The 21,866-nt window shown below is 50.3% G+C and overlaps 2 protein-coding genes across 2 annotated transcripts; both read left to right on the forward strand.

The window, feature by feature from the left end:
• Positions 1-6,882: 6,882 nt before the first annotated feature.
• LOC123144341 (ATP-dependent RNA helicase DEAH13-like) lies at positions 6,883-7,966 on the forward strand. Its single transcript, XM_044563443.1, has 3 exons — positions 6,883-7,079; positions 7,244-7,456; positions 7,578-7,966. Exons 2-3 carry the CDS (start codon positions 7,361-7,363, stop codon positions 7,878-7,880), a joined length of 399 nt encoding a protein of 132 aa, XP_044419378.1. The 5' UTR covers positions 6,883-7,079; positions 7,244-7,360; the 3' UTR covers positions 7,881-7,966.
• An 8,258-nt stretch (positions 7,967-16,224) lies between these two features.
• Positions 16,225-19,136, forward strand: LOC123142551 (ATP-dependent RNA helicase DEAH13-like). The gene is made up of 3 exons (XM_044561418.1): positions 16,225-16,323; positions 16,408-17,610; positions 17,703-19,136. Exons 2-3 carry the CDS (start codon positions 16,879-16,881, stop codon positions 19,134-19,136), a joined length of 2,166 nt encoding a protein of 721 aa, XP_044417353.1. The 5' UTR covers positions 16,225-16,323; positions 16,408-16,878.
• Positions 19,137-21,866: the final 2,730 nt, after the last annotated feature.

The raw sequence follows: 21,866 nt of genomic DNA on the forward strand, positions 1-21,866 counted from the left end.
AGAAAAAAAACAGAAACGCGTTTTTTCCGTTTCCGAAAGGCACGGCCGTGACTCTCGCTAAAGCACAACCGTGCCTCTCGCGAAAAAAACGTCACTTTTCACGAAAGGAAAAAAAGTAAACGCGTTTATTTGCGCAAAAAAAAATTCAAAATTTTTTTTTGGTCGAAACGCTAAGGAAGACCGGGGAAAAACCAAAACGTCGAAAAAACCCGGGAAAAAACCCGTTTGAAAAGCCGAAAACGCGTGCGGAAAAATAAAAAAAACAAAATCTGGAGGGAGCATCCAGAGCGCGACACGTGGCGAATGACTGAGAGCGCGTCAAGTGGCTGATCGTTGCGAGGCTCCCGAAGGAGCGCTCGTTAACTAGTTGCTCCCCAGCATATGTGCTCGTTGCCGATCGTTTCGTTCATGGGTTGGCCCAGGCATAATAGGTTGGCCGGCTCATTATGCGGGACGCCAATGCCTCATATTTGTTTCTATTTTTTTTACCTTTTTTTGATTTCTTTGTTTACGTCCATTTACGTTTCCAAATATTCTAAAGATATATATTACAAATATATACTTTACATAATGTTTTGAGAAATGTTAATCATGTATTTGAAAAATGTTAAACATGTATAGAAAATGTTGACCATGTATTAAAAAAATAATGATTTTTTATAATGTAATTGAAGAGAATCTTGTCCAACATCGTCTTAAATGGTTTAGGCATATTCAGCGGAGACCTCCAGAAGCGCCAGTGCATAGTGGACAGCTAAAGCGTGGTGATAATGTCAAGAGAGGTCGGGTAGACCGAACTTGGCATGGGAAAAGTCTGTAAAAAGATATATGAAGGACTGGAGTATCACCAGAGAACTAGCCATGGACAGGGGTGCGTGAAAGTTAGCCATCCATGTGTTAGAACAATCAGTTGGTTGTCGGATCTTATGGGTTTCACCTCTAGCCAACCCCAACTTGTTTGGACTAAAGGCTTTGTTGTTGTATATAAAACTATTAATCAAGTATTTCAAAAAAATGTTGAACAAGTATTTAAAAAATGTTAATCAAGCATATGAAAAATGTCAAATGTGTATAGAAAAAATGTTGACCATATATCAAAAAAATGATGAACAAGTATTTTTAAAAAATATTGTACAAATATTTGAAAAAATATATTAATCAAGCATTTGAAAAATGTTAAACAAGTATTTGAAAAATCTTAATCAAGCATTTCAAAAAATGTTAAACATGTATAGAAAAATGTTGATCATGTGTTAAAAACATGTTAATATTGTATTTTAAAAATGTTGATCAAGAATTTAAAAATATTTAAAAGTTTCTATAGAAAATTATTGACCATGTATTCAGAAAATATTAATTTTGTATTTAAAAAAATATTAATCAAGCATTTTAAAAATGTGTATAGAATAAATGTTTACCATGTATTGAAAATATTAAATTGCTATTGAAAAATGTTAAATGTGTATTACAAAAATATTTTGACATATACGAAAATGTAGAGCGAAAACAAAAATAAACATAAGAGAAAACAAAAGGAAAAAATGGAGAATAAAAAACTGAGAAGGAAAAAGAGAACAAAACAAAAACAAAAAAACCCTATCATAAAACAAAACAAAAACAGAAAAAGAACCATAAAACCAATGAAAAAGCCGGCTTCCTTCGCCTCAAGTACACAACTCACCTAGTACTTATCACGGCAAGACACTGGCGCAGTGGCTCAACCGCTCAACCACAGATCGATCCATGCTACGCGAACCAACCTGTGGTTGGATGGTTAGAGGGACTGTGGTATTCCAGCCCATCAGGGTTCAAGTCCTGGTGCTCGCATTTATTTCTGAATTTATTTCAGGATTTCCACGATGCACATTCAGTGGGAAGAAACGCTCCCGTTGATGATGAGGTGCCTACGGCGACTTCGTAAATTTCAAGATGATATGTCGGCTCAGTCTTTCGGAGATGCTCATAGGGATAGGGTGTGTGTGTTCATAAGGATGAAAAAAAAGACCGATCCATGCTTCTCCAATTTTTATTTTTTTTAACTGTTCGCAAAAAATGGGCCGGCCAAATTACTGTACATCCTTCAGGGAAAGTTGCTACGGTCTCGCTTAATGCGAGGAATAGTCGTCGCGGTAGTTCAGTTTGTCTTCCTCAGTCGACACGCCAGAGCCGCGCCGGCGCCGCCAGTCCCATTGCTCACCTCCGTTCCCGCTGCGCAGACTCCACCTCATCCCTCCCACGTCTCCGCGTTAGCGCCCTCCAGAAGAAAGCATCCTCTCTCTCTCTCGCTCTCGCTGTGCTAGACAGAGAGAACTAATCCAGTACGCGGCGCCGCCTACGCACCCGCGTACTCTCAGCCGTCGCGCCGCCCCTGCCTCCTCTCCGGCACTGCGCCACCGCGGTCGCCTGCTGATCGAGCAAGTTGACGTGTTCCCCGCCGTATCGTCGCTAGGCTGCCATCAACGGTGATTTCCCCAGGACCACAATCCCAACGAGTTTCATTGTCTCGCTGATTTTCTCCGATTTCCTGTTTTTATAGTTATTATAGCAATAAGCTTGAAGCCTTGAATGTATGTATTTTCTTGTCAATTCATATTATAGAAGTAAATGATGAAGAGATCAAATAACTTGTTATTGTTTTTGCCATGTTTCTATCTTTTTTCTTGGATCACTAGGCAGAGTTCAAATCATATAACTGTTGTGTAATCGAGGGGTACTTTTTTTTTGCTATGGTATGGGTACCTTTTTTTTGCAATGTTATAAGCGCTTATTTTCGGGCACATGGATTGCTCGAATCCTGGCTATGCCACTCTGGTATCCCTCACGCTGTATGTGACGTTTCTGTCAATTTGCTTTGATTGCAGTTAGAGCATGGAGGAGGATAGCAACGCGCTGATTCTTCCATGCAAGAGGAAGAACAAAGCACAAGGGATAGGCAAGGTAATGCCAAATTTATTTGAGCCCTCTTTCTTGGGTTTCCTTCTCAACCGATGTTAGGATGTGACTATGGGAGTCCTATAACCACTGAATTGCCAGGATGGCAAGAAAAGCAAGAGCAAGGAAGACCCTAAGATGAGCAAGACTCAGCTAAAAAAATTGCAGAAATTGGAGGTGCGCCTCCTTACCTTGCCATTTGCCATGTAGTAGATTTTTTTAACTAGTTAGCTTTAGTTTTTATATAAGCATTAATGCCTGCCTAATTGTTCCCAGGAGGAAAAGCAAAAGAAGGCACTACAAGCAAAAAGCATCGAATTTTTGCAGTATGCTCGTCTTAATTGGTTCTGTTTAGAGTAGTGATGTTTTCTATGATGGTTTTGTGTTTCCTCTAACGACTTTGTATGAAACTGTCCCTGCACAATAGGAAGCACATGATTGCTGATGATGTATTTTCACTGCTGGATACTACGTGCTCTGTTGGACAAGTACAGTAGATCTATCTGTGACATGTCGATTGGTTACTATGTCACTGCAAAGTTATTTATCTCGTGATATTTTTATACTACAGGCTGCGACTATGAAAGAAAAATTTAGGCGTGCTGTGCAGTTCTCCAAGCATGGTTTAGATGTTCCTGAAGAACTTTCGCTATTCAAGAAAAACTGTGATCGGAAAGGAGTTCCTGGAAACAGTGAAGCTATGCCAGAAGTTTCCCCAGTGAAGTTTATTAAGGCAGCAAAACTTGATCATCCTGGCAGTGAACGAAAGAATCATGAGAAAGATTCGATGAAACCTATGATGGGTCTTGGCGTGAGCATTCTGAAACAAAAAACTGAAGGGACTAATGACGATGCTGGCATTTACCGAAAAAGGCTTTCGCCCCGCTTTATAGATAAAGCAAACCGCCCGAATCAAACATCCAACAGAGTTCACACACACACACACACTCAAAGTCACAGCCGCACAAACGCACGGCATCAAGGGGTTAATGCTGAGGGCACAGCTCAACAAGCCATAAGAACAAAAGGACACACACAAAGACCGCCACGGACGAGTCCAGCCTAATCAGGTTCCGGCGGTGGTGGCGGAAGCGGGGTCGCCATGCGGAAGGCCATCGATCGAAGGTCGGTGAGGAGGGTGTCGATGGTGCTCCGGTCCTGGGGGCGGCTAAGCGGCCGCCAAAGCTGCAAATAGCCACACATTTTGAAGATCGCGTCAGTCGCACGTCGCAGAGGTACTTTCTGAATAACGAGCTTGTTGCGAATATTCCAAAGCGTCCATACAAGTATCCCAATGCACAGCCATCTAATATGGCGGTAACGCGGGGAGGAGGCATGGATCTCCGCGAGTAGGTCAGGGAAGTTGGAATTGCACCACTGTCCGCCGACCGTTTCACGGAAGCACGACCACAGGAACTGGGCAGTGGAGCAGTTGAAGAAAATGTGGTTCGAATCCTCCACCGTGGCGCACAGGGGACACATCCCGTCCCCAGGGCCATTGCGCTTGCGGACTTCCACCCCAGAGGGGAGACGTCCCCGAATCCACTGCCAGAGGAATATCCGGATCTTGAGGGGGAGACGAATGTCCCAGATTAGGCTAAAGGGCTCAGGGGCCAGCGAAGGGGCGATGGCAGCATACAAAGACTTCGTGGAGAAGCATCCCGAGGGCTCCAGACGCCACGCCATGGAGTCGGTGGCGCCCTCTACCTGCATTGGCAAGAGAGCGATGTCCTGTAGAAGGGCGTCCCACGCGTCAACCTCCTGGGGGTCAAAGGAGCGCCGAAAGGCGAGGCGCCCTAAGTCAATAAGGGCCGCTTCGACGGAAATGCGGGGGTCTGCCGCAATGGCAAATAAGCCCGGGAAGCGGGCGGCCAGAGGGGAATCCCCAAGCTAGCGGTCGAACCAAAACAGGGTCGAGGACCCGGAACCCACCGAGATGGAAGTGCCAATCCGGAGCACGGGGAGGAGCTGAATCACCGCCTGCCAGAACTGGGATCCCCCAGAGCGCTGGCAGAAAGCAAGAGGTTGTCCTCGGAGGTACTTATTCTGAATGATGGTAAGCCAGAGGCCGCCCTCCCCGTTGGCAATACGCCATAGCCATCGGGTCAGGAGAGCAATGTTCATGCGACGGGAGGACAAGATCCCCAGACCTCCCTGGTCCTTGGGTTATCTGGACTGATATTTGGCCACCTCCTGGTGAAGCGTCTCATGGAGTCTATAGAAGCTCATGAGGAACCAGAGGAGGCTAGCCATCGAGGAGTTGATGAGGATTACCCGCGCCGCCTTCGAGAGCCACCGGCCCTTCCAGGGCTCGACTCGGTGCTGCATCCGGGTCACGGAAGGGCGGAGGTCTGCTACGGTGAGGCGAGAGTCACTAATGGGGATCTCCAGATAGGTCGTGGGGAAAGAACCCAGTCGGCAATTAAGCCGGTCCGCAATGCCCTGGGCCTCCATCGGTGGGTATCCCAGCACCATCACTTCGCTCTTATCAAAGTTGATGGTCAGACCGGACATCCGTTGGAAGCAGAGGAGGAGGAACTTCAGGTTGGCAATATCGGACTCGGAGCCCTCAACCATTATTATGGTGTCGTCGGCATATTGTAGGAGGGAGACCCCCCCTCCTACAAGGTGTGGGACCACGCCGTGAATGTGGCCGGCCGATTTGGCTTTGTCAAGAATGGCCGCGAGGGCATCGGCCACCATGTTAAACAGGAACGGCGAGAAAGGGTCGCCTTGGCGGACCCCACAGAGTGTGGGGAAGAAGGGGCCGATCTCACCGTTAATGTTAATAGCGGTCCGACCGCAGGAGACAAGCTACATAACTCTGGTCACCCAACGGTCATCAAAGCCCTTACGGAGTAAAACTTCCCGAAGGAAGGGCCAGTGCACAGTGTCATAGGCTTTATGGAAATCAAGCTTCAGGAATACCGCCCGTTGGTGCTTGGAGTGGACTTCGTGAAGGACCTCGTGGAAGACCAACACCCCATCCAGGATAAAACGGCCCTGAATGAAAGCCGACTGATTGGGGTGGGTGATCGAGTCGGCGAGCCGGGTCACCCTATTGGCGTACCCTTTGGCCAGGATCCGAAAAATCACATTGATCACAGTGATGGGTCGGAATTGGCGGATGTCCGTCGCACCCGGAACTTTGGGGATAAGAGTGACTACCCCATAGTTCAGGCGTCCAAGATCCATGGTCCCTAAGAAAAACTCGTCAAAGAGAGCCATGATCTCAGGTTTGATGGTCTGCCAGAATGCTTTAAAAAAGGAGACTGGCAGTCCATCCGGCCCCGGCGCCGAGGAGGCGTTCATGCCCTTAATCGCCGCGAGGACTTCCTCCTCGGAGAACGGGGCAACTAAGGCGGCATTGTCCGCAACCGACACAAGCTGGGCGCCTGACCAGATGTCAAGTGCCAGAGCGATCCCACCCCGAGGGGTGGGGGAGAATAGGGCTTTATAGAAGCCATCTACATGTGTCCGGATGTCCGAGGGGCGGACGAGCTGGGAATCACCATCCCACAAACAGTGGATGGAGTTCCGACGTCGCCGCCCATTCGCGATCGCCTGGAAATATGCCGTATTAGCATCGCCCCGTAGCACCCAACGCTGGGTACCGCGGAGCCTCCAATAAGCTTCTTCATCCGTGTAGATGGTAGCGAGCTGATCCTCGAGATCATATCGCAGCATCCACTCATCCGGGGATATCCCGGAGGTGTCCGCGCGGTAATCCAAGGCCTGGATGGCTGAAAGGAGGACTTTTTTCCGTTCGCGGAGGTCCCTGCCAAGGTTAGCTCCCCACCCTTTCATGAATTGGCGGCCGAGCTTGGCACAGAACTGCCAGGAGTCCACCGCCGACATGGATCGGTGGGGAGAGGAGCGCGCAGAGGTCCACTTGGCCACGACCGCCTCCCTGAAGCCCGCTTGGTTGAGCCAGAAGAGCTCGAACCTGAAGCGAGGCGGGGTGGGAGGACGTTCATCGGCGGTGGAGAGAAGGAGAGGGACGTGGTCCGACCCAATCTGGCATTTCGGTACGCCAGATCATTCTGGAACAAAAAACTGAGGAGACTAATGATGATGCTGACATTTTCGCACATCAGACGATTCAGTCATCCGTGCAAAATTGCTCTGCCGCAGAGATAGATTTGCAGGTAATTGGTCCACATCTCAACTATCTTCGGCATCTCAACTATTTTCAACTCATTAGCTATCTAACTGATCTAAAGGCATTCTAGATTTGCCTATTTTGTAAGTGGCCGGGAATTAGAAGCTGGTGTCACGTTCTGAGTTAATTCAATCATTATCCTTTTGTTAGGATAAGGAGCTACAACAAAGTGAAGCTGCTTTACAAGAATGCTTCAATCCTCCAATTGTGGTGCCTGTGTCAAGACCACAGGAGGTTGAGAAGGCGAGGAGGGATCTCCCAATAATAATGATGGAGCAGGAAATAATGGAAGCTATCTACGAAAATACTGTGGTAATTCTATGCGGAGAAACAGGTTGTGGTAAAACTACTCAGGTCCCTCAGGTGAGTGTGCCCACACATGGTTTCTCTTAAACATTGGTTTAAACTAGGAGTTCTGATCCAATCTGCTTGTTAAGTAGCTGCCAACTTTTTCATTGCTCTTTATGCTATCTGTGTTCTGTAGTTCTTATATGAAGCCGGCTTTGGCACAAGCAATCGAGCTGGTAGAAAAGGGATGATTGGTATCACCCAACCACGACGTGTTGCTGTTCTTGCCACATCCAAGAGGGTGTCATATGAGTTAGGACTTAAGCTAGGAAAGGAGGTCGGTTTTCAAGTTAGGCATGATAAAGAAGTTGGAAGTAAATGCTCCATCAAGTTTATGACAGATGGCATTTTGCTGCGAGAGATCCAGGTTTTGTATATGTTTGCTTTTCCTGGTTACTCCTATCAGTCTATTTTGTTCAATCGTTCAGCTTTGAGTTAAAAGTTTCTTGTTGTAATATACTGATAACTCGTTCTAAAAAACATGAACCATGACCAGAAATGCAACAAAATGGTATATCTGACACTTTTACGGCCATAACAGCAGATGACTCAAATTTATAAATAATTACAATGAGGTTTAAACTTGCCTTTAGTGGTTTATTCTGTCTCTCGGTTAGCCGTCTTCCATAATTGTATCATTATACACAGTCAGTTGTCTACCTGTAATTGTATAATTTACAGATTTTATCTATGCATGGTGCGCTCATGGATGGCGCCGCCCACGCGGCGTGCCCCGCCACCCCCAGCCCGGCCACGCGCTTCGCCTCGCCTCCCATCACGATGCGCCGGTCCCGTCCCCGCGCGGCCGCTCCTACGACGTGGACCCTTGGCGACTTCCTCGCGGCGGCCACCAAACAGATCGACGCAGCTCTTCCGATCCCTGGCAAGCGACCGAGGAGATGCCCCCCAACTTCTCCCCACGCCGCGGGCGCTCGGCCGCGACCGCAGCCCGCAAGTCCGTCGCCCCTCCCACGGCTGAGCGACGTGCCCAAGTCCACATCTTGCGCACCCTTGGGGTCGTTGGGGTCAACCAGAAGATCACAGCCGCGGAGATGAAGGCGTACGACGACCTCTTTGCCGCGCCCATCCCCCTGTCTGTCTTATCGGCCATCGCCGCTCTGGTGGATCGCGAGCTCCCCGCGGATCCTGCCGTCGCGCCTATCACCACGGTGATCGCGGGCAGCCCGATCGAGGCCTAGCTTCGCCTCCACCCCCCTCGTCGACCTCATCCCCATGGAGCACAACCCTAGAGTGTTGATATGGAACGTGCGCGGCCTCAACGCGCGTGCACGTCGTACTGCTGTCCGGTCGCTTGTTGTAACTGCCAATGCATCCCTCGTCTGTTTGCAAGAAACTAAGATGGCTTTGATCTGCTCGTCGACTGTCCTCGAAGCCCTCGGCTCGGAGTTTGATGACTACGTGTACCTGCTCGCGCAAGGAACCCGTGGCGGCATCCTGTTGGCCTGGAAGAGTAGGGAGATCGTCATCTCTGACCCCCTATTCACCGCCAATACCTTGACCGCCCGCGTTTCCACCCCCTCCGTCGCTCGCACTTCGTGGTGGATCACCGTGGTCTACGGACCGCAGCCGGACGAGGCCAAGATCGCCTTCCTGCAGGAGCTCTGCAACACACGCATGGACTGCGTAGGGCCTTGGATGATTTGTGGGGATTTCAACCTCATATATCGCGACGAAGATAAGAACAACCGGAACGTCAACCGACGCATGATAGGCCGCTTCCGGCGCACCATCAACGACTTGGCGCTCAAGGAGGTTTACCTCAACGGTCGCCGCTACATGTGGTCCAATGAGCAGTCGCCCCCGACACTGGTCCACCTCGACCGTGTCCTTTGCACCACCGACTGGGAGGAGTTGCATGGTGAATGCCACCTCCGGTGCCTCGCCTCGGTCGTCTCCGACCACAGCCCCTTGCTGCTCGATTGCTCGCCGATGCCGCCGGCGCATCGCCGCTTCCGCTTCAAGGACTTCTGGACGCGCATGGATGGGTTTCATGACACCGTGCAGGCCGCTTGGCATTCTGTGAGCGATGCCGACCCCTTCCGCCGCCTCATGCTGCGCATGCAAGCAATTGCGCGCGGGCTCACAAGTTGGAGTGCCAAAGCGGTGGGTAATGTGCGCCTAAAGCTTGCGATCTCCCGGGAGCTCCTCCTCAAGTTCGACACCGCGCAAGACTACAGAGCCTTGTCTCCTCATGAGGACTGGTTGCGCCGGCAAATCAAGGCATCCTACCTCGGCCTCGCCTCGCTCGAGCGAACTATTGCCCGGCAGCGCTCCCGCCTCGCCTCGCTCAAGGACGGGGACGCCAACAAGTCCTTCTTTCACCGGCAGTGCACGTATCGGCGGCAGAAGAACAGGATCCACAGCCTTGTGGTCGACGAGCAGGTGGTCACGGACCCCTGCGACATGGCCGCTGCGGCGTATGCGCACTTCGATGGCCTCCTGGGCTCTGCGCCACCCCGTGAGTGCGCTCTAGAGCTTGAGGCGCTGATCTCGCCTGTCAACCTGGACGACCTCGAGGCTCCCTTCGACGCCGAGGAGATATGGAACGCCATTAAGCTCCTGCCCGCGCGCAAGGCCCCCGGCCCCGACGGCTACACCGCCGAGTTCCTCCGCGCATGTTGGCCCGCTGTTCGGCAGGATTTCATTGCTGTCTTCCAGCAACTCTACGAGTTGCGAGGGCGCGGATTCAGCTGCCTCAACCAGGCGCTCCTCACGCTGCTCCCGAAGCGCGCGGATGCTAGGGGCCTCGGCGACTACAGGCCCATAAGCCTCATCCACCTCGTCGCCAAGATCTTTGCCAAGGTCCTCTCGCTCCGGCTAGCGCCCAAGCTTAACGATCTCGTCAGCACCAGCCAAAACGCGTTCATCCCGGGAAGAAGCCTGCATGACAACTTCGTCCTCGTGCGGCAGTTTGCGCGCCTGCTACATCAACTTGGCGCGCCACGCGTTCTGCTCAAGCTGGACCTAACTCGCGCCTTCGACTCGATCAGCTGGCCATTCCTCTTCGACGTCCTACGCTGCTACGGGTTTGGCACCAGATTCCTGGGCTGGCTCGCGATCTTGCTCTCGTCGGCCAGCACCAAGGTGATCATGAACGGCGAGCCAGGCCCACCCATTTGGCACCGCCAAGGACTACGACAAGGCGACCCCATGTCGCCCCAGCTCTTCGTCCTCGCTGTGGACACGCTGGGCCGCCTGCTGCGCCGCGCCACTGAGCTGCGCATCCTGCAGCAGCTCCACCCCCGGCGCCCGATCCCATCTGTCTCGCTTTACGCGGACGATGTGGTCCTGTTCTGTCACCCCACGTTGGGTGACACATCCGCCGTCAGGAGCATCCTACAGCTCTTTGGGCGCGCCTCTGGCCTCAACGTCAACTTCTCGAAGAGCTCCGCCACCCTGATCCGTGGCGACGCGGAGGACGCCGCGCCGGCCCTCAACCTGCTGGGCTGTCCCATGGTTGAAATGCCGATCACCTATTTGGGCATCCCGCTCACGCTGTGGCGACCCACTGCTGCCCAGCTTCAGCCCGTCGTAGACAAGGCCGCTGGCATGCTACCTTGCTGGAAGGCGCACCTCATGAACAAGGCGGGCCACCTCGCGTTTGTCAAGGCGATCCTGGCGGCGATCCCCATCCATCAGCTGCTCGTGCTTGCCCCCCCAAAGAAGACCCTGAAGGCGCTTGAGAAGATCCAACGAGGCTTTCTCTGGGCCGGGCGTGCGAAGGCTAACGGCGGCAATTGCCACGTCAACTGGCAGCGCGTCGCTAGTGTGACGCCCGGATAATTATGCTACAGTAACCCTACGCTAATGATGCCACGTCACCTCTGTTAGTGTTGATAATCTCGCGTTAGTTCAAAACCGGATCAAAATTCAAATTCAAAATATGGCAAACAACAAAAGTTTTCAAAAATTAAAACTAAAATGTTCGGGTTGTTTCAAATAAATCGTAAGCAATTATGGTGGAGAGACCAAGCTTTGATAAAATGTTTAAAGGCTCTAAAGTAATTAAAACAGCAGCTATGACAATTAATTAAATGCCTTTTAAAAATAATAATAATGCAAACTAGTTTAATCAGGTGTCAAACTTTTTGGGGCAGTAGAATAAATTATAACATTAATTTAGGAGTTGTATTTATATTTTATAAAACAGAAATTAAAAGAATAAAATAGAAAAGAAAATAGATAAAGAAAAGAAAACAAAAAGAAACAAAAAAAGGGAAAGACAAAGCCCCCCTCCCCCTGGGCCATTCGGCCCAACTGGCCACCCAGGCCACCAGGAGGCCCCCCCGCACTCCCCATATCCCCCACCCCCCGAAACCCTAGCCCAACCACCCACTCTCCCCTCGCTCTCTTCCCCCCTCTCCCCGATCTGGACGCGCCGCTCCCGATCCCGTCGTCATCGCCGACGGTCGGCGCCGCCTCGCCGAGCCTGACGCCGCCCGGTACCGCCCCGCGCCCCTGGCGCCGGCGCTCGTCCCCGGCGCCACCCCGACGCCCCACCTCGTCGGTCGCTGGACTGCCCCGCCCCGCCTCTCCATCGCCGGCCGACCCCGAACCTCACCGCCGTCCGCCTCGTCCTCCTCCCCGTCGGCGCCATCGCGCCTCGCCGCCAAACTCCCCTGCAACGGGGGTGAGAACCCCATTCCCCCTGCTTCCCTTTCCCCGCCGTCCCGCACATCCACCGTCATGCGTCGCCGCGCCCCTGTGCACTTCGCCGGGCTGCCGCCCACTCGCCGTACGCGCCCTTCCCCGCGTGCGCCCCGCTACTGCACTGCCGCTGCTGTTTTCCACGGCATCGCCCGCTGCTGACGTCGCAGCCCGACGCGCGGCAGCGCTCACCGCCGCCCCGCACCGCTCTACCGCACCGGCCCACGAGCCCCGCCGAGGCCACGGCCTCGCCCCGCCGTGCCGGGCTACGGCCACCGCCGGCGCCCCCTGTTGCCCCGTTCGGGTGCACGGGCGCCCACGCCCACACCCCGCGCCCGTTAACCCTGTTGGCCACATGGGCCTATGACATAGGGGCCCACGCCCCAGAACGTTTAATAAAAAAGAGAAAAAAAGAATTAAAAAAAAAATAATAATAATAATAACTTAATTAAAATAAATAAATAAATAAATAAAGAAAATAAAAAATAAAAATAAAAGTAATTAATTAAGTTAATTAACCCTGTTTAAATTAATCTAATTAATTAGTTAATTTAATTAAACAGTAATTAATTAGATAAACCCTAATTAACCTAAACAGAGAATGACAGGTGGGTCCCATTGGACCCACATGTCAGTTTGACTTAGTCAACCCCTGTTGACTGCTGATGTCAGCATGACATCATGCTGATGTCATAAATCCAATTTCGAATTAAGTTAAATGATTAATTAAATTCCAGAAATTAGTAAATCTTTAGAAAATCATATCTTTTAAACCGTAGCTCAGATGGAAATACTTTCTACATGAAAGTTGCTCAGAACGACGAGACGAATCCGAATACGCAGTCCGTTCGTCCGCCAGACGTCCCTAGCATAGCAAACTTGCAACTTTCCCCCTCCGTTTCATCTGTCCGAAAAATGCAAACTTCGGGAAAACTTTCCCGGATGTTTCCCCCCTTTGCCGATATCACCTACTACCGCGTTAGGGCACACCTAGCACCGCGTATTGTCATGTTACGCTTTGTGTTGTTCTGATTGCTCTGTTATTTATTGTGTTCCCCCTCCGTTAATTCTTTCCGGTAGACCCCGAGACTACCGGCGACCCCCAGTTCGACTACGGATTTGACGACCCCTACTTGCCAGAGCAACCAGGCAAGCCCCCCCTTGATCACCAGATATCGCCTATTCTTCTCTATACTGCTTGCATTAGAGTAGTGTAGCATGTTACTGCTTTCCGTTAATCCTATCCTGATGCATAGCCTGTCATTGTTGCTACAGTTGTTACCCTTACCTGCTATCCTACTGCTTAGTATAGGATGCTAGTGTTCCATCAGTGGCCCTACACTCTTGTCCGTCTGCCATGCTATACTACTGGGCCGTGATCACTTTGGGAGGTGATCACGGGTATATACTATATACATTTATACATGACACATGTGGTGACTAAAGTCGGGTCGGCTCGAGGAGTACCCGCAAGTGATTCTGATGAGGGGGCTGAAAGGACAGGTGGCTCCACCCCGGTAGAGGTGGGCCTGGGTTCCTGACGGCCCCCGACTGTTACTTTATGGCGGAGCGACAGGGCAGGTTGAGACCACCTAGGAGAGAGGTGGGCCTGGCCCTGGTCGGCGTTCGCGGATACATAACACGCTTAACGAGTTCTTGGTATTTGATCTGAGTCTGGCCATTTGGTCTATACGCACTAACCATCTACGCGGGAGTAGTTATGGGTATCCCGGCGTCGTGGTATCAGCCGAAGCCTTCGTGACGTCAGCGACTGAGTGGCGCGCGCCGGATTGGACTGGAACGCCACTAGGCTAGGTCTGGTTCCGGCCGCGTACGCAACGTGCAGGTGTGCATAGGGCGATGGGCCCAGACCCCTGCGCGCATAGGGTTAGACCGGCGTGCTGACCTCTCTGTTGTGCTTAGGTGGGGCTGCGACGTGTTGATCTTACGAGGCCGGGCATGACCCAGGAAAGTGTGTCCGGCCAAATGGGATCGAGCGTGTTGGGTTATGTGGTGCACCCCTGCAGGGAAGTTTATCTATTCGAATAGCCGTGTCCCTCGGTAAAAGGACGACCCGGAGTTGTACCTTGACCTTATGACAACTAGAACCGGATACTGAATAAAATACACCCTTCCCAGTGCCAGATACAACCCGGTGATCGCTCTCTAACAGGGCGACGAGGAGGGGATCGCCGGGTAGGATTATGCTATACGATGCTACTTGGAGGACTTCAATCTACTCTCTTCTACATGCTGCAAGATGGAGATGGCCAGAAGCGTAGTCTTCGACTGGATTAGCTATCCCCCTCTTATTCTGGCATTCTGCAGTTCAGTCCACTGATATGGCCCTTTACACCTATACCCATTGCATATGTAGTGTAGCTCCTTGCTTGCGAGTACTTTGGATGAGTACTCACGGTTGCTTTTCTCCCCTTTTTCCCCTTTCTATACCTGATTGTCGCAACCAGATGCTGGAGTCCAGGAGCTAGAGATCCCGAGGATGATTCTACATGGAGTTCGGCTTCGAGGAGTAGTTAGGAGGTCCCAGGCAGGAGGCCTTGCCTTTTCGATCGTTGTTACTTTTGTGCTAGCCTTCTTAAGGCAAACTTGTTTAGCTTATGTCTGTACTCAGATATTGTTGCTTCCGCTGATTCGTCTATGATCGAGCACTTGTATTCGAGCCCTCGAGGCCCCTGGCTTGTATTATGATGCTTGTATGACTTATTTATGCATTAGAGTTGTGTTGTGATATCTTCCCGTGAGTCCCTGATCTTGATCGTACACATTTGCGTGCATGATTAGTGTACGGTCAAAACGGGGGCGTCACAGCTAGGCCGATCGCTCTCGGCGGGCTGGGCGTCCGCGATTTAGCGCGCACGGGCCTCGCTCTCCGCACGCGGTGGCTGTGGTTCAGCCGCACAGACCAAGGCAGGGCCTGGGCCGGGCTGGACCTGCAGTTCAGCGACGACGATCGCGCGTTCTTCTTCGCTTCCACCACCATGTCAGTTGGGAACGGCGCGCAGGCCGTATCTGGGAGGACCGATGGATTGATGGGCGCTCCGTTCGCGAGATCGCGCCTCACCTCTACGCGTGCGTCCCCAAGCGCCGCCGTAAGCTCCAAACCGTGGTGGGCGGCCTCCTCGCCAACCGATGGGCGGAAGATATCCGAGGCGTCGTGGGGCTCCAGGAGATTGGGCAGTACCTACAGCTATGGCACAAGATCGAGCACACTACTCTCTCCGCGGAGCCGGACCGCCTAACCTGGAAGTGGAGCACGAACGGCATCTACTCGGCCAAATCTGCCTATCTCGCCACTTTCCACGGTTCCATCGCCTGCGACGCGTGGAAGCTCACCTGGAAGTGCTGGGCGCCGCCGCGTGTCAGGTTCTTCCACTGGCTTGCTCACCTGGATCGCTGCTGGACCGCCGACCGCCTCGCCCGCCGCGGCTTGCCACACCTCGAGCGTTGCCCCCTTTGCGACCAGGCGCCCGAAACCATGAACCACCTCCTCCTTGGCTGTACCTTCACCCGACAGATCTGGCATGAGGTGCTCAGTTGGCTCCAGGTACCAGGCCCCCCGCCTGCTCAAGTGCCGTCCCTCAACGACTGGTGGCAATCCACAAGACAGCTCGTGCCCAAGCCCATGCGCAAAGGCCTCGCTTCTGCGGTCCTGCTAGTCCCCTGGATGCTTTGGAAGCACCGCAACGACTGCGTCTTCAATCATGGCTGCCCCCTCGTTGCTGACTTGCTCACAAAGATCAAGGAGGAGGCCACCCTTTGGGCTGCCGCTGGCGCGTTAGGGCTTAGAGCCATCATCCCGCAAACCTGGGACGTCCATTAGACTATCTTCACCCCGAACTGTAACCGCCTCCCAGGAGGATTGTAACTATTAACCCCCCTTCTTTTTAGTACAATGAAACGCAAGCTCTTTTGCGTTTTCTTGAAAGAAAAAAAGATTTTATCTATGCATCAAGTGATTTGTTCTTCCGAAATGCATGTGTTTTTTTATTGAAGCTCCCGTTCAAAAATATATATTTGAAGCTGTGTCTTACATAACAAGATTGAAACTCCTTATCACACGACTTACTGATCTTTTACAGAGTGACATTTTGTTGAAGCACTATTCCGTGATCATCTTGGATGAGGCACATGAAAGGAGTTTGAACACAGATATACTTATTGGGATGCTTTGTAGAATTATAAAGCTTCGCAAGGTGAGAATCTCAAGAGCTTACCTCATTTTCCTTTTGATGAAAGCCAAAACGTGCAGGCATGGCTAACTTCTGTGCATGTCAAAGGATACATATGCAGATCAACAAAAAAAAATACGCTCTGCAAAGAACGTTAAGCCAGAAGATATGATTAGTCAGCTGAAAGTTGTGCTGATGAGTGCTACCTTGCAGTTAAAGGAATTTATTTCAAACAGAAGATTGTTTGATGTGATTCCACCAACTGTAGAGGTACCTGCACGGCAATTTCCAGTAACAATTCACTTCACGAAGAGGACACATGATGATTATTTAGCACATGCTTATAAAAAGGTTCTGTCAATCCACAAGAGTCTACCACCAGGTGGAATCCTTGTATTTGTTACTGGACAATGAGAAGTTGATTATTTATGTAAGAAACTGCAAAGAGCATCCAAACGACAAATTGGTAAGAAGCCTGAAAGGGTTGGAGATGAGTGTGGTTCAAGACAAGAAATAGATGAGAAGGAAATTTTTGAAGCATATGATATTGATAGAACTGAAGCTGAGCACCAAGAGGACATGTTTTCCTCATATGGTGAAGATGAAATGGATGATGGACTAAATGTCGATTCTTCTGATGCTGAAATAGAGAGTGAGACTGACACTGACAGTGATGATGAGGATTCCGCTGCACATGAAACCACAGAAGATGGACCAGTGTTATCATTTTTGAAACATGCTGAGAGTTCATCTGTACTGAAGGCATCCTTTAAAGCTATATCAGGTATATCAGGAGAATCGGAAGCTGCTGAGGAATTCAGCAATGTGACAATTGCGGAAAAGTCAAACCCTTCTAATCCTTCTTTCAGTAAACATACAGAACCTACATCTGTTTCACACGGTAGGCTTCATGTTTTACCACTTTATGCAATGCAACCAGCTTCGCAGCAGCTCAGAGTGTTTCGCGATATTCCTGAAGGGGAAAGATTAGTTGTTGTGGCAACTAATGTTGCAGAAACCTCTTTAACAATTCCTGGTATAACATATGTGGTTGATACTGGAAAAGAAAAGGTTAAGAACTATGATCATGCTACGGGGATGGCAAGTTATGAAGTCCAGTGGATAAGCAAGGCTTCAGCATCCCAACGTGCTGGGAGAGCTGGAAGAACTGGGCCTGGGCACTGTTACCGTCTCTACTCAGGTGCAGCATATGGTAAAGATGATTTATTTCCTGAGTTCTCTGAGCCAGAGATCAAGAAAATGCCAGTTGATGGCCTTGTGCTTATGCTCAAGTTTATGAAAATTGATAAGGTAATGCGCTTAAAAGTTATTTACCTTTTTTAATCATCTTTTATGATGTGTTGCCTTTTGTTCTAATTTTGGTGCAAATATGATAATTGCAGGTTGAAAACTTTCCTTTCCCTACGCCTCCTAACAATGAAAGTTTGGTTGAAGCCAAGCGTTGCTTGAAGACATTAGAAGCACTTGACAGCAAAGAAAAACTTACATCAATGGGAAAGGCTATGGCGCAATACCCCATGAGCCCACGACATTCGCGTCTTCTTCTGACAATAATTAAAATTTTGAAGAGCCAGCAAGGCTATGCCAGATCTAACTTCATACTGGGATATGCAACTGCTGCTGCATCAGCTTTGAGTTATGCAAATCCTTTTCTCATTCAGGGAGACACTAGTAGAGAATCAAACCAGGATGGCCCGGATCCAGAACATAAGGATCAAAATGAAAGAAAGAGACAGAAGAAACTCAAGGCCATGGTTCGAGAGGCACGCAGAGATTTTTCCATCCCTAGTAGTGATGCTTTAACCATTTCTCATGCTTTGCGGTCATTTGAGTGTTCAAGGAACCCAGTGGAATTCTGCAGAGAGTACTCACTTCACCTCAAAACAATGGAAGAGATGTCAAAATTGAGAAAGCATCTTCTTCGATTAATATTTCACCATAGCAAATTTTGTGATGAATTTGCTTGGAATTATGGAGGTTCTCAGGATGTTGAACAGGCCTGGAGGAGTGGAACCGACAAAAAACCAATGCTGAATGAAGAGGAACTTCTTGGGCAAGGAATATGTGCTGGGTGGGCCGATAGGGTTGCAAAGAAGATTAACACTTTTTCTGGATTGTCGAAAGAGGATCGAAAGGTTCGAGCTGGACGTTATCAATCTTGCATCCTCGATGATACAATATATCTCCACCGATCATCTTCTGTTGCCCGAACTTCACCAAAGTTTGTAGTTTACTCGGAACTACTAAATACAAAGAGATCGTACATGCATGGTGTGACCAGTATAAAGCCTGGATGGCTTTTCAAATATGCTAGTTCTCTCTGCACCTTCTCAGCGCCACTGGAAGATCCAAAACCCTATTACAAGCCTCAGAATGACCAGGTCTACTGTTATGTTAGTCCCGTCTTTTCTAGACATAATTGGCAGCTTCCGCTGCACAGTTTACCCATCGAAGACCCCACCAGGCGGTTGCAGGTATTTGCATGGGCTTTGCTGAAAGGGGATGTCTTGCCATGTCTAAGGGTGGTTCAAAAGTTCTTGGCTCTGTCACCATCTGCTGTCCTTGGGCCAGCCAGCCAAAGAAGAGTTGGAGATCTTCTTAGCAGGATGAACATTGGTGGAAAATTAAAAGACAGCCGGAGAGCATTAAGAGATGCATGGAGTAGTGATCCAGATTTTCTTTATCCTGAGATTCAGGCATGGATACAGGATAAATATCAGAGCCAGTTTGAAGCAATATGGGAACAAATGCACCAAGAAGTTCAGCTTGAGGGACATGAACTTTTCCCAAAGAGGTTCAAGAAAGTTGAGGGGTAGTCGGTTCCAGTAGAGGACTGCTGGAAGCTTATTTGTCATGGAACACATCTTTCATGAGGTAACCTCTGCAAATCACTCGTCTAACATTGCCCTCTACTTCCATGAAATAGGTGCGAAGTAACAATGAAATGTTCTTGATACTAAACAGTAGTTGAGATATCTCATCATGAATGAAAAGTATAACAATTAGTAGGATAATATGCGGTTGAACCAGTAAAACTAGGGCTGTAGCTAGTGCAGATGATAGTCTTTGATGTAAACTGAATTTGTTCGTTTCATCGCCACCATGCTGATATAGTTGTTTCTGCCCCAGCCATTGTTCTTTTCCTTTAATCATGGTACATATTTCACATCGAAAGGTCAAACCAAAGGTCCCCCTTCCCCTCCCTCCGCATCGCCCTTGCGCGGCAACCAGAGGGCCAACCCTAATCCCTGCCGGTCTCAGCCCCCACCCTCCTTGATGTAGGGTGGAACCCTAGGGCCGATCTTTCACGAAATGGAGGGGGTCCCGTGAAGAACACGAAGAACACGAGGGGAACGAGAGGAAACACTCAAATCAACAAGAAGCGATCACACATGTGCTAGATCCATGAACACAAAGAGATACACGATCCAAATCCAACAAAGGGGGGGATACAAGAGGTAACTAGTTCATCTCCGTGAGGAGGCCTTGAATCCGCGAGGGATCTTCCAGTGAGGGGTCTTGAATCCAAGTGTGGATCTTCTCCGTAGAGGCCGCGGTCTCTCGATTGAGAAGAACCACATAGAGGAGCAAAGCTCTATCTCTAAATGAGCTATCACAATGCTGACCCTAACTAGGAGGAGGAGGTGGGTCTATATATAGTGCTAGTCCACGAAGGGGTAAGTGAGAGGGGGGATACATGGGCCTCGGGCCCTGTCCATGCGCGCAGGCAGGCGCCGGATGTCCGGGCTGGGGGCCGGATGTTCGGGCCCTCATGAGACGCCGGATGTCCGGGCTGGCTTCCGTAGCGTTCTGTGAAGGATGCTGGATTTCCGGGCTGGGGCCGGATGTCCGGCGGCTCGCGTCGGGCCGGATGTCCGGGGCCTGTAGCTCGTCGGCTGCGCTGCTGCTGTAGGCACCTCTAGGGGCGGATGTTCGGGGCCGTGGCCGGATGTCTGAGTCCTGGGAGTTGTCTCCGTCTTCTTCCGTCATCGCTTCCATGCTCCCCCCGCGGATGGTGCAGTTGTTCCTTGGCGCTTGCACTCCTCCTTAACATCCATGAAGCTCCGACAATACCTATCCATGCACAAGGGAGAAGTGTCAAGTAGTATACCATCTTCGGAGGGGGTCAAGTGAGCACGTGTAAAGGATATGATTCACCTTTGTGTATGTGAAGTAGATGTGGCACGTGTCACTTGCCAAACGGACTCTTGACATGGTGATGTCCGTAGGATGCTCCGCATCATGCCCCCCCGGGAAAGATCCGACCTCGGATCGAAAACCAAATCACCATGGGAAAGAGATGGTTTCGCCGTGTAGAAGTGGACGTTCACCAAGTACTCATCATCTTGAAGCTCGAAATGGGCACTCTCCAATGTCGCACCGTCTTGTGATTCCTTCAAAAGGAGTAAGGACAACAAACACTTGGAGAAACAAGTGTGGTTAGCGTTAATGCAAAACCAAGCATTCGAGAGGTGATTCACCCAACAAGTGTCATCATCGAGCATAGCATATTGTGTGACAAAGGTGACATGGCATTGATGCATATATATTGAGCATAATCAAAGATATCATGGGGACAAGCATGTAAATGTTAGGTAGAGATGCAAATATGTTTGACAAGCGAACAAGCATCTACCTCATAGTCATAGCAAACATGCATCAAGCACTCAATGAAAGGTCTATGGTAGGCATAGAAATCATTCACAACACCAAAGGAAGTGGAGTGTCTAAACACGTGGGTCAAGTGCCAGACAATCAAGCATAACGTGCATAGGCTGTAGTGAAGATAGTGCGGCACTCAACACAATGGAAATAGCAAATGTTAATCATGTGTGAGGCAATCAAGTCAATCATGTGACAAGCAATGGGACATGGCATATGTGAAGAAATTATATTGATGCAACCAAACATATGATATGAGTGTTGGGAAACGTAGCATGCAATTTCAAAAAAAAAATCCTACGCTCACGCAAGATCTATCTAGGAGATGCATAGCAACGAGAGGGGGAGAGTGTGTTCACGTACCCTCGTAGACCAAAAGCGGAAGCGTTTGACAACGCGGTTGATGTAGTCGAACTTCTAGATCCGACCGATCAAGCACCGAACGTATGACACCTCCGAGTTCTGCACACGTTCAGCTCGATGACGTCCCTCGTCCTCTTGATCCAGCAAAGGTGTCAAGGAAGAAGATGATTTCTGTCAGCACGACGTCGTGGTGACGGTGGTGGTGAAGTGATCCGCGCAGGGCTGCACCTAGCACTACGAAGATATAACCGGAGGCGTAAACTGTGGAGGGGGGCGCCGCACACGGCTAACAATTGTTGGTGTGTGTTCTAGGCGCCCCCTCCCCACTTATATATAGGAGGAGGAATCCTACTTGGGGGCCTTGTCAAATTCTCCCCCCCCCCCACCATATCCACCGGAGGGGGAAGGAAAGAGGAGGGAGGAGGGAAGGAAGGGGGAGGCCGAATCCCTCCCCTTCCTTCTCTCTTCCCCTCTTTCCCTTTCCCTCAGGTGCGGCCCATATGGGGGGCGCAACAGCCCCT

The sequence above is a fragment of the Triticum aestivum genome, chromosome 6D (genome assembly GCF_018294505.1).
Source record: "Triticum aestivum cultivar Chinese Spring chromosome 6D, IWGSC CS RefSeq v2.1, whole genome shotgun sequence".
Classification (NCBI taxonomy): Eukaryota; Viridiplantae; Streptophyta; class Magnoliopsida; order Poales; family Poaceae; genus Triticum; species Triticum aestivum.

Bases quoted from the DNA above. Each gene is read 5' to 3' on its own strand.
- LOC123144341 (XM_044563443.1), top strand. From the start codon at position 7,361: ATGATGGAGCAGGAAATAATGGAAGCTATCTACGAAAATACTGTGGTA. The intron at 7,457-7,577 runs GTGAGTGTGCCC...TGTGTTCTGTAG, and splicing joins AAACTACTCAGGTCCCTCAG to TTCTTATATGAAGCCGGCTT.
- LOC123142551 (XM_044561418.1), top strand. From the start codon at position 16,879: ATGTTTTCCTCATATGGTGAAGATGAAATGGATGATGGACTAAATGTC. The intron at 17,611-17,702 runs GTAATGCGCTTA...TGATAATTGCAG, and splicing joins AGTTTATGAAAATTGATAAG to GTTGAAAACTTTCCTTTCCC.